The sequence below is a fragment of the Homalodisca vitripennis genome, chromosome 4 (genome assembly GCF_021130785.1).
Source record: "Homalodisca vitripennis isolate AUS2020 chromosome 4, UT_GWSS_2.1, whole genome shotgun sequence".
Taxonomy (NCBI): domain Eukaryota; kingdom Metazoa; phylum Arthropoda; class Insecta; order Hemiptera; family Cicadellidae; genus Homalodisca; species Homalodisca vitripennis.
In genome coordinates this window covers 167,043,313-167,056,032 of record NC_060210.1, presented here as the reverse complement: position 1 = coordinate 167,056,032, position 12,720 = coordinate 167,043,313, and the positions used below count along the sequence as shown (strand labels likewise).

The following is a 12,720-nucleotide window of genomic DNA, read 5'->3' as shown; positions in this document are numbered from 1 at the left end:
CTCGGCTCTTTTCATTTACCTTCAATCTAACCAAATTTGATTACCTTATGTGCAAACACTCACGGCTTTGTGCAATAAGGTGTTTTATAACAGCGTTTAATAGTATATTTTCATTGCATTATATAGTTTATTGACCATTTGTGCAATCTAAACTGAAAATTAGCCAATAACTTCTTCTATGCAATCTGCATTACACTACTGATCAAGCACTTTACAATAATAATTTTCTAAATATTAAATGTTTCTGCCTGTTTGACGAACTTCAGCTGAGTGTTAACAGCTGTTAAGTATCAGTTCACTTTGTATTATGTGCCGTAGCGCAGTCTGCCGGATCCAATGTAAAACACTCCAAAATCAACAATTACTTACAAATGAAAAATTAATTAAAAATACATTTTCCAGTGGACCAAATTGTGAATCTAAACCATTCTCGAATTCCATTGAAAACACACACAAACTTTCATCAAAATCGGTCCAGTCGTTTAGGAGTTCAGTCACATACACAAGAACACAAGAAATATATATATATATATATATATATATATATATATATATATATATATATAAAGATTTAACAATATACATTTTATTAAATTACACAATTAACACTCAAAATTATTTTAATAATTAATATTTCTTGTACAATACTTGGTAATATTCCATAGATGAAATATAGAGAACTTTTATATCTAATGTATCTAAAATTATTTAAGTGTGTGTATGTATTTATGTAGTGTTATATGTATATATGAATCAGTATTTTATTTTTTTGTTACAGGTTGTGAAAAGTGAACAGTTTCCTACAGTGTCCTCCACATCAACTTCAACAGTGAACTGGACAGTTGCCAGCACTCCAATGGAAGATTGGACTAAGACCTCCACAGGAGCAATACGCAATGGAGCCAGCCAGCCCACCAGACACCCGAGCTCTGTTGTACACACTACAGTGAGAGTGAGCTCTGCCCAGGTGAAACCTCCACCCGTCCTGACCACCGCTGTTCTGCAAACCCAACCTAGTCGCAACATGGCTCCACTGCTACAGTCTCACAGTGCCAGTGTCAAAACCACACCGATACTGACCAATGCGACAATCCTTCAGCCTTCCTTGGCAAAGAATGTGTCTACTTCCGGCAGTTCGTTGTTGCTGCCTAGTCAGACCAATATCAAAGCTCTTCCCATCCTACAAACATCCACCTCCAAGGCACCTGTGTCGCACTCGTACCAGCAACCTGTGACAGTGACTTTTATAAATCCTCTGGATTCCGGTCAACTTCTCAATACTCTTCTCTTCAAACCAATTGGAAGAGTTGAATCAACGAACAACCCCACCCCTGGAGAAACATCAGTTCAATATGTTGTTCACAATGGGAGGATACAAAATGTTTATGTTCCGGCACAAACTGGTTTTCAAATTCCCATATCAGGTAAAGTATAGTAACGATTGGTCAAATATTTAATTATTAGCGACATGATAAATCCTCCCCGAAAGAGAATTTGATACTAAAATCAAGTGTTATAGCTACTCAATCTTATAACGACATTACTACTTCAAATTTATTATAAGAACACTTTTAACTAGTAAGATTTGTTATTCTGATAGTCAATGATAAAATTATGACAACCAGCTGAAACAATTAGGATCCCAAAATTAAACATGTTTTGTAGAGTTACATAATGAATGAGGGAAAATTTTAATGGAAATAATTAAATGTACACAATAGATCTGAATATTACAAATTTTATATTACTGTTCTGTAATAATAATCTAAATTATTTACTCGATTGTCTTTTGTTACACTATAATTTTTTAATTTTTAGATTACAGAATATTGCCATGCACAGTTTATAGTAGTTCTGTTTGTATATTACATTGTATATCTATCTTCTAATTTTTATTTTTATGCTTAATTAGGGATCTCCTAAGGTAAAAATTACTTGTTGTTGAATACAATCTCGCTAGATTGACAAAGGTGGTTTTTAGAGTAATAATATCTTGTTAAACTATAAATAGATTTCATTCTTCATATCAGTATGTTAGCTAAATTAATCGTGCATACGAATAGTATTGCATATACAATACATGCACACCATATCTTAATTATGTACAAAAGATACTTCGTAAATTATACAGGTTGATTCACGACAACATGCAGAAACTGTGGGAGCTCATTCTATGAGTAAATATAATGAAAAAGTTTATGTAAACCTGGATCTGGAAATGCTTTGTTAGTGAGTTACGACTAGCAAAAAATTTCACCTGGATTTCGGGTCACCATGTAAAACGAGGTCTTCCTGAAATTCTGGTGAGGTAGTAGAGTAAGAGAAAAATTCAGTGGGTTCTTATGATGTTCGACTTGATAAAATGAATAAAACATTTTCTAGAGCTGCAAGTTTAGTAGTTTTGCATTTTTTTTAATGCAAAAAAAGGATTGAAAAACAAGTTTTCATTTTTAGGCAACAATTGCTTTGTTATTTCACCAAGAAACGTTTATAAATTTTTAATAAAACTTTAAAAAATTGTATTCTGAACAAAACAGTGTAAATAAAGTACACAGAAAGCGAATAGATGTGGACACAAGGCCCGTGTTTATATAAATTTTGTTCGTTATTTTTATATGTAGAATGAACTTCCACAGTTTTTGCATATTTTTGTGAATCGCCCTGTATGTTAGATAACTATCTAGAGCATTTAATGCAGAATATATATTGCAGACCGCTCAAAGAATAAAATTGCTGTGTTGGGGATAATAAACAACACCTAACAGTCTGAAATTAAAATATTGTTATTGCTTATACTGTTCATGATATGCATTATTCAGCACTCAAGAGGGTTAATCTACATGAACATTTTAAGATATATTAACACATATGTGTTGGATTCAGATGTAAGTGGACATCCAATCTCAGTGCAACAAGCTACGCCCATCAAACTGGTCACCAGCCAACCTCACACTTCAACAGTAATAGTCAGCAAACACAACAGGTCAGTTTAACTAGACTACAATATGTGATTGAAATCAAATTGTAAACTTAGAAATGAGACTTCTGTTTAAGATCGTATGTATAGAAATAAATATTACATCTTAATTGGGGTTTTAATGATCAAATTAAAGTGGTATGTATTATTTAAAATTATGAAACATGATTGTAGTACTGTTTGGAAAAACCTCATGAGACAAGTGTTGTATTTTTTGGACAAAATCCTCCAAAAGCCATACTCTGTCTAGTGAGATTAATTTATTGGATAATGTTTGTTATTAATCTTAAAATCTTAATATAATTTTCAATTGTTTAGTGTTATGAAGAAAGAAGAAGACCGTCCAAAGGCTCAGTATTGTGAAAGTGCAACAGTTAATGGAGAGATTGAAAAATTAAATAATCAGTATTACCAAGGTATGCAACTTTTATATATATATATATATTTAGAATACTTGTTTAACCATTTGAATGACATCACAAAATTTACAATAATGCAACTTTCTTTCATATAATCATATCTTTTAACTAGACAATCGGAATTGTTTTTATAATAATGTTCAGGGCAGATCTTCATGTAATTTTATGATTGGATTGTTGACAACCAACCGATAAAGTCACATTGAAAGTAATTGTCCTTTAGACATAAAGACAGTTTGTAAGAGATGGTGAATCTCCATGTAGTCAGTGCAATAGTCCTAAATTGCGAAAAGTTTCATTGTACATTTAAAACGTCTGCTGGAGTACTGGCAATTTAGTAGTGATAGCAGGCAGGCAAGGTTCAGGGGAGGTGGAGATGACATCTGACTAAATATATTGCATGCGGCCCAGGAAATGTGATAGCAATATCTGTGCCATCTGACTGAAAATTGTAGTTTGTATGCCTGAGTTTTCTTGAGTTTAATATTAATTTTAAAGATTTACTTTAATGGGGCGTTTAGGTCTGACATGATGCACAGCTATGACACAATGAGCTTAGAACTGAGTGGCAGGAGAAAAATGTTATGTCTGCAGTTGGTGGCGGATCAGCGGCACTATGTGGTATTGTCCTGCCGCTCACACGAGTCGTGGCTCGTGTTGAGTGTTTCCTTATGTGCAATAAAAACATTCAACTTTTAAGTCATCGTTCGAATGCCCACTGCTTGTATCGTAGCTAAGGTCTCGGTTTTGGTCTATGAATAATTGTTCCTCACACACGTTCCAAAATGGTTATCAGATTACATAGGTTAAAACAAAGAAAGTGATGTTATGTTTGGATATCATGGTTCCATCAAAATCTGGACTTAAACTTACTCTGGCAAAAAGTTGTGCAAGTTTTGTGTCCGGTACTCAATAAAAATACCTATAATTACAGATTATCAAGTGATGTATAATTATAATAATATACATTGTGGGTTTTAATCGCTATGCACCTTACAGATTATAAGTGCTTAATATATTTTTCATCAGATCATTGTTTTTAATAAAATTCAATCTCAAATTTTCAGAACTTGTGAAAGAAACAGAAACCACTGTGGAACACATGGCTCTTGTGGAACCACCTGCTGAGCAGGAACAAGTGGTAACTTTCAAGGTAAGCATTGACAACAGTGTAATCTGTTAAATATATGATATAAAAGAACTAAAAACCACTCTGGAACACATGACTCTTGTGGAACCACCTGCCGAGCAGGAACAAGTATACTTTTCTAAATATCTGATAAACGTTTATGACTGTAGGGAATTAGAAACTTTATTTTGGTATAAATGCCAGAAATTATTGTTTTTATTATCATTATATTCTTTTTGTTTTATCTCTACAGGGTGAGTTTTAAGTCCCTTCCCCCTTATTTTTTTTTTTAAACCGTATAAGTTAGGAGGTTTAAACTCCGTACATATTCGTTAGACCTAAATATCTTGTTTTTCATGGGTTCATTGACTCTCCCACCTCCAATGGGGGACGGTCCACGAGGAGTAAGCCGAGATTCTTAAATGTAAGCATAGGTTGATATGCACATCAAATTAAAGGTCTCTGTAAGTAGAATACAATGCCGCAAACCGGACCTCAAAAGGTTCATCCTAATGAAAATTACAGGGTGTTAAAATGTACAAAATAGTAATGTGCTATTATCTGTGTTTTATCGCGCAACTTTTTAAAAGTTCATTTCAAAACAATTTTTCTATTGCTGTTTATTCTTTAAAAGAAACTTTATTTTGTTGTGTTTAATGATTTTAAGGGATCACTGGAAGTCCGAGATCTAGGAGTTAACTAAAGGATTTAATAAGAAGTCGGTCATGTGATGTGTCGTTTAACATTGCCTTTTAACGCTGGAAACGGTGCTACAATCTGAATTAAAAAAGGATAATTCGTAATTTTGTTAATAATAATTTTGTACAGAATCTGTGGTCTGCATTTTTAAATGTAATCTTTGACATAGTCCCTGTGTCGTTGTAAAAGTGAAAGTTGTTTGTTATCTGGGTATTCCCAGAGACTTGTTATGTTTGGTTTCAGTTACTTGGGCCATTAAGTATCTGACCTTGTTAGTTGCAGTGTGGCTACTGACATTGTTAGTTTTAGTGCTGTTAAAGTTAGAAACATGTCTCGCACTCTTCAAGAAAAAGTTGACATGGTGTTTATTTTTGGCGCTTCTGGGAATAATTACCACGAAACAATGAGACGATTTAATGAAAACCATCCAGAAAGACCTGTTAGCAGAACCTATTTAAGGCAGTTAATAACAAAATTTAGAGAGACTGGTAGCGTTACTGATGCAAAACGTTCAGGCCGTCCTCCTTTGTCAGAAGAAGTTGATTTTGAGGTTCTTTGTACAGTTGTGGAAAATCCTCAAACCTCTTCGAGACAAATAGCAGACAATATCGGGGTATCACAACGCAAAGCAATAACTACCCTGAAGAAGCACAAATTTCATCCCTACAAAATTATGCTACATCACGCATTAAATGAAGATGACCCGGACAGAAGAGAGTACATTTTACGTAAATGGTTTAGTGAATAGACACAACTGCCGATACTGGGTTAACTCTAATCCCCATGTTCACAGAGAACATCATACCCAGTATCCCCAGAAAGTAAATGTTTGGGCAGGTCTCTTTGGTAACCACGTGATTGGACCACTGTTTATTGACGGAAATTTAAATGGAGAAAGTTATTTACATATGCTCCAAATTAATATTCATCCATTAATAGAAAATACAATTCGCACTAATGGTGGGGAGTTTAATCGAGAAGTAAGGTTCCAGCAGGACGGTGCTCCTCCACACTACGATGTTAATGTTCGTGGTTACCTTAATGTACATTTTCGTGAGAAGTGGATAGGACGACGCGGGGCAATAGAATGGCCAGCACGGTCCGCGACTTGAACCTACTGGATTTTTTTTTGTGGGGACACTTGAAGTCTGTGATTTATTGTACACCAGTCGCATGTGTGGAAGATCTTCGGAACAGAATTACTGAGGGCTGCAGGAAGGTAACACCAGAAATCCTAACCCGTGTAAGGAGTGAATTTGTTAACAGACTATACTACTGTCAGGAAGTAACAGGCAATCAGTTTGAGCATCTACTACAATAAAAGGGTAAGTAACAACCTACTAGTATCGGAATCGTACAATATTAGAAACGGAATCGCTGTTGAAATAAAAATAAATGGGTCTAAAACCTTTGTAAGACAACAATTCTTTAAATAAAATACTTACAAGGCGACACAACACATGATCGACTTCTTATTAAATCCTTTAGTTAACTCCTAGATCTCGGACTTCCAGTGATCCCTTAAAATCATTAAACACAACAAAATAAAGTTTCTTTTAAAGAATAAACAGCAATAGAAAAATTGTTTTGAAATGAACTTTTAAAAAGTTGCGCGATAAAACGCAGATAAATAGCACATTACTATTTTGTACATTTTAACACCCTGTAATTTTCATTAGGATGAACCTTTTGAGGTCCGGTTTGCGGCATTGTATTCTACTTACAGAGACCTTTAATTTGATGTGCATATCAACCTATGCTTACATTTAAGAATCTCGGCTTACTCCTCGTGGACCGTCCCCCATTGGAGGTGGAGAGTCAATGAACCCATGAAAAACAAGATATTTAGGTCTAACGAATATGTACGGAGTTTAAACCTCCTAACTTATACGGTTTAAAAAAAAAAATAGGGGGGAAGGGACTTAAAACTCACCCTGTATATTAAGAATATGCTCATTCTTTCCATTACAAGTTATGTATTTATAATCTGTTCCCATGACAGAATACACATTATTTGTATTGTTTTATTAATTTTAAAAAATTACATTTAAAATATTATTGAAATAATAGTTCCCTGTGGCTTACAGGTGCTCACTTAAAGTTCTATGTTTTAAGGTTCTGAAGTAAGAGTAACGGTTGTTATGAGTGCCTACTAAGGTATTTCAGTAGCAATGGTAGTATTTACTTCAACCAAGAAAGTTTTTACATATGTTGGTCTGAAAGGCTATTTTCTTCAAAAGTGACTACTCCCGGTCTTTATAATCTGCTTCCAGTCTTAAGGTATTTTTTGTGTCTTAGTAGCATTTCTGTTGTCCCAATCTAGAAAATATATGCATAGTTTGGCCTGGAAATTCTACTTGGTCTATAAGTGGCCGCCATTGTAATCTACTTCTATTTTAAAGTATTTCCAGTGCTGGTAGACTGTTGAAGGCATAATACACATTTATGCCATAATATACATTTGTAAAGGTACCGAATTTCACCTTTCTGGGACAGCGAAAAGTTAAGGAAAAGTATAACTCTTCTAGAAGCAAACCTATTTCAGCTCCAGTAGTGATTCAAATTCATGACAAATTTATTTGTCTGTTGAGAGTATAATGCATGTACATTTCAAATGTCATTGTTCTAGGTCATTGGGAAGTTTAAAACAAAAATATAGTTTTCTAAGGGCTGCAACTCCCTATGGTTAGTTGATCTTCAAGAAAATGCTTTTGTTTTTCTGTTTATGTGATGAGGAGAGTGTGTGTAAAATGTTCATCTATCTAGAACAGCGAGAAGATGAAAAACAAAAATTTAATTCTTTAAGGTGTTTTTCAACCCTATTTAAGTCACTATGCTATTTAAGTTCATCTGCATGCAAAATGTTTTTTTTTCTAATGAGGAATGTATATGTCAAATTTTGTCACATTGAGAAATGGAGTTTATTGTTATAGTTTGTTTATTTATGACTCTCTACAAATATACGTAATATTTTTCAGAGAGATGTGCAGATGGAAGAAGAAAGACAAACATTTGTGCTAGCCCCAACACCAGCTCAACTAGGAAAAGCTCCATTGCAACGAAGACAATCTATGGGTTAGTGTGCATTTCATGAATTGGTTCATATTTTCCTAGGTTATTTTAACCCTTTAAGCGTCATGAAAAATTACACCTGATCTTTGATAAAGTTACAATTTTTTTAAATTTCTAATGTGTAAAGTTAAATTTTTTTTCGTTTCTGTATGTCAAAATAGAGTTATTTAACGGTGAATAAAATTTGTTTAGCCCTTTTTGGATTTCCTAGGCTAATTTTTAACTTTTGAAAATATCGTAGAGTAGCAGTGTAGTTGTCACTAATATTTTTTTATTTATTTCAATTTGTATGGGAATGAAACACAGTTTTATAGATAAACATATACTATATTACAAACCAATAAAATTAGAAAAATACAAAAGTAGACAAAGAATGTTTATTTGGTGGCGGGCTGTCACAACTGACATTCCGCGCGTCTTCCGCAAGCCACTGTTATCGCGTGGACTTTGAACCTTCTTATCGCTCGGCAACCTGTAGGACAGCCTTGCGGGGCTTGAATTATGTTTCTTGCTTTCTGATAACATCCTTATGACCGTAGTAAAATATGAAAAAGTTTGGGGTTGACAAGTAATTGCTCAAAATTACCGAATCTTCAAATTCCGAATCGTCTGGATTCGCCATTCACACGAATAATGGTAAAAAACACTAAATAAATACTGGAAACTGCTGTATATAATATGAATAATTTACTTTAAAAAGAATAGGACACAACAGAAAATTAGCGATAACCGAAATACATATGCGCGTACCGGATGCTTCCCACTAACTGGCTAGATGCCTTGACGGGAGCTCCCGTCAATGACTTTGTGAAAGGCGCGGGCCACGCCCGCTAGACAGTGTTTGGCCAATTAGAAGCAACTGCCACTCTCATTGTAACAGAATTCGAGGCGGGGCAACCCGTCTGTATGTCGCATGACTACTAGAACCATCTAGCAGCGAAATATTCAACTAACATAGCAGTAAGAAAATAAAGAATGCAAAAACGCGGATCCACGGCAATAACGTTTTGAGCTTGTAGTGGCCCTCCGCGGATCCGCGTCAATGACGCTGGAAAGGTTAAGTTGGCTTTTTTATGTGAGCCTCAACATAATTATATTTTCAATTGTTTATTTTTTTAATTTGTTCAATGTTTTTAATGTAGTAACTTAGTCTACCATAAGTTATTTCCTGTATTTGATCTTTTGTGGAAACTTGTAAAATTATATAAATAGTGATAAATATTTAAAAATGAAAAAAAACTTGCCATTATGTGACGTATTAATAAAAATCATATTGTTTTGGTCATTTAATAAAGCTATGTTTTACTTTTACCTAAAACAAAAAAGTTCTTTGTTTAATTTACAATTTCAAATTATATTTATGAATTCCAGAGTAACATTACAAAATATGAAAATTTAAGGGTCATTCTAAAAGTAAAGTATGTTTATCTTACAAGCTGGGCAATTCTTCAAAAAGTATAGGGTAGCTAGTAGAGCACTGCAAGTAAGTTACAGTTTTTAAGAGCTACCTGTAGAGAAACAACTTGGAGTTTATCCCATAAAAACATGTTAAACTTAAAATACTTCATATTCTTATTTTTGCCGTAGATTTATGGGAGGTATTTTAAAGGTGTGATTAATATGGGTGGAAGTAACACATTTTAAATAATCAATGATAGTGAAAAGCTATAACTAAAGTGTGGTATGCTTTTTTATTATATTTTTAAAATGAGACACCTCCCATAATTCTATGACTAAAAATAAGGATATAAAAGTGTTTTGTGAAGCTTAACATCCTTCTTATAGGGCCCAAATCAAGATGGCTACCAGTGCAAATGGCTCTTATTCTAAATTAAGTTTTCTTTAATTATCTTGAACAAAATATCTAGAGAATCCTACTTCCTTACTTTTATAGTGACCCTTATATCTTGCAATATAAAATTTGTATCAGTAAAAGATGTTGGACAGCTGTTCCAGTTACGTCAGGAAGCCAGGAAGAGCCCCAATCCAACAACTGTCAGTTGGTCAATAATCCTCAGTCAGAACTGATAACTCACGGTTGCGGTACCACAGATGAGGATCATGGTTCCATTCCAGAATCACCTTCAACTAAAAGGAGCTTCTTTAAGAAAAATGTTGAGGATGGAATGGATAGGTAATCGATCTTTATGATTATCTTATGCTATTTAAATTTATGTTTTAAAACGTACATATTTTCAAGTTCTCTGGAGAGTTTCAATAGCTAAGTTCAAATAGTAAGGATTTATTTATGATTAAAACTTTTGATGGGTGTGAAAAAGGAAGAGTTAAAGCCTTTGCACTCTTTAGACCACCAAGTGTAGCCCATACGGATCTCTTGCTCAGTTCAAGGAAAATTTCAGGTAGTTGACCTCTCAGCTCGTCTAGCCATATGGTAGTGGCCTGCTGGGCTCTGCGATTGCACAACCATTTATGTAATTTGGAATCTTATTTAAATGGTTGTATTTTACCCTCCGCCCTTTAAATGCAATTCGTGAACACTTAAAAAATGTATTAGTTTTAAGTTTTATTTTTTTAATTGGTCATTTGTTATTTTCTCATAAATGTACCAAGTAGTGTGTAATTTCAATTACAGTTTTGCCTAATTTAAAATTATTTTTGATTAATACTAAATTATTAGTTAAAGCCAGTGTCTACTGGATGGATAGCAAAATTTGGACATTTGACATTGCTGTATCACATAAGTTATGTTCTAATTTTGTAACATACAATGATCTTAAGCTTTTCAACCATTTAAGGAGAGGGCTTTGGGAACAATAACCTTTGGGATTGCAGTGGGAGTGGACCCAAAGTGATTACACTTCAAAGTTTGCTCCTGTGTTTTGCTTAAAGTTTGTGGTTTTTTAAAGAAATACTATCACTTTTTTACACTAATCTGTGAAAAAAGTCAGGGGTTTAGTATCAGGTGACATGTTTAACATAACTAGAAAAAGCTGGTAAAATTAGTAAAAAAGCTATTTTAATTTTCAATTAAGACAAGATTCCTCACTTATAGCTAAGAGGTATCTTTATCAGCAGTAGTGATAAGGAGGACCTGGCTGGTTGTCAATCACCTTTGCACTGCTCTTAGTTGTGGACAACTAAATAACTTATCTCTAAACTGCCAGCTCTCTATTGCTTGATTGTGTGTAAATAGAGACTCAAAACTAAACTAAGCTCATTGGGTGAATAATATTGGAACCTATAGAAACTGAGAACTTTTATTTCATTTTTTTTATATATATATATATATATATATATATATATATATATATATATTGATGTGACTATTCATACTAAATTTTATTTGACTAAATAAGTTATTTATATATAATTGTCATAATTGGACACTGCTTTGGTATACATATCTTCTTTCCTGAAGGCATCACCAAACAATCCTACTGCCACAAGGGCTCAGGAGTAATAAAAAAATGGTTATAAAAGATATAAATTCCGAGGAAATAGGTGATTTCCCGGAGAAGATGCTTGAAGTAACTAAGAAGTATAATCAGCTAATGTTCGAAAATAGTCAACTAAGGAACGATATTTCTATCTTAGAAAATGAGGTGGAGGATTCTATTACTGAACTTAAACTCAATGTGGCTATTCTTTTAGCTGAAAATAACAAATAACAAGCTACAGCAGACCTTTGTAACAACCTTGAAGAGAGGAATAATCAGCTTGTGTCACAACTTCAACGGCTGGAAGAAAAAAAGTCAAAAAGATGAATTACTGAGGTCACAGGATGTGCCTCTAAACAGCAAATTATTGTTTTTTGTGTTTTTCTTACTACGCAAAAGTCAGTAGGTGGGCAGATGTATGCTAACGTCGTCTTGCCTGCAAACAAGGTGCTGGCAGGTAACTGCTTGCTAATCCTTAAAGGGTTAAAGAAAAGAAGATGAAATAATTTGGAAAAATCATATTTTTAAGTAAATAGATGGCATACATGATTTAACAACAAAAATCTTGACACCTCAGTCTAGACATTGTTTGCTATTGTGTTTATTCAGTATAAGGTAATGTTGATTCTCATTGGTCAAGCGAAACCAACCGAAGTTACTTGGAACGGTCTGCAAAGACACAAGAGGAATAACTGTTGGTAATCTGACATTGATTCAGTAGGGAAATGAGTGTGAAAAAACATAGTTAAGACCCAAGCATTTGATGTTAAATCTACCTTTAGTAATTTTTTAATGTTTAATTTAAGTTCAGTGATTGTAAAAATAATGAAATTGGTTTGGAAATGCTACAAACATCAGTAATTTATTTAACCGAGTTTTGCCATAAAGCGTTTAACTGAACTTTGATCAAAGGAACACAATCTTTGCTTACTTGTTGGTTTACGAAAGTTATGTATCAAACAAGTACAATTAGGTGAATGTATAGTTATGCTTTAGTAATACTAGCTGTTTCTAAATGTACTTCTT

General features: G+C 33.7%; 1 protein-coding gene across 4 annotated transcripts in view; it reads left to right on the top strand.

Moving 5' to 3' along the window:
- LOC124360562 (protein capicua homolog) overlaps window positions 1–12,720 on the top strand; it is a 60,977-nt gene that overhangs the window by 39,055 nt on the left and 9,202 nt on the right. For 2 of the 4 annotated variants that reach the window (XM_046814286.1, XM_046814284.1), the window contains 6 exons: window positions 779–1,424; window positions 2,884–2,983; window positions 3,296–3,393; window positions 4,464–4,549; window positions 8,203–8,299; window positions 10,253–10,430. In XM_046814286.1, the coding sequence (XP_046670242.1) occupies window positions 779–1,424; window positions 2,884–2,983; window positions 3,296–3,393; window positions 4,464–4,549; window positions 8,203–8,299; window positions 10,253–10,430 (1,205 nt within the window). Of the gene's footprint in view, window positions 1–778; window positions 1,425–2,883; window positions 2,984–3,295; window positions 3,394–4,463; window positions 4,550–8,202; window positions 8,300–10,243; window positions 10,431–12,720 lie in introns of all 4 variants that reach the window. The other 2 variants (XM_046814285.1, XM_046814283.1) reach the window with 1 other exon arrangement.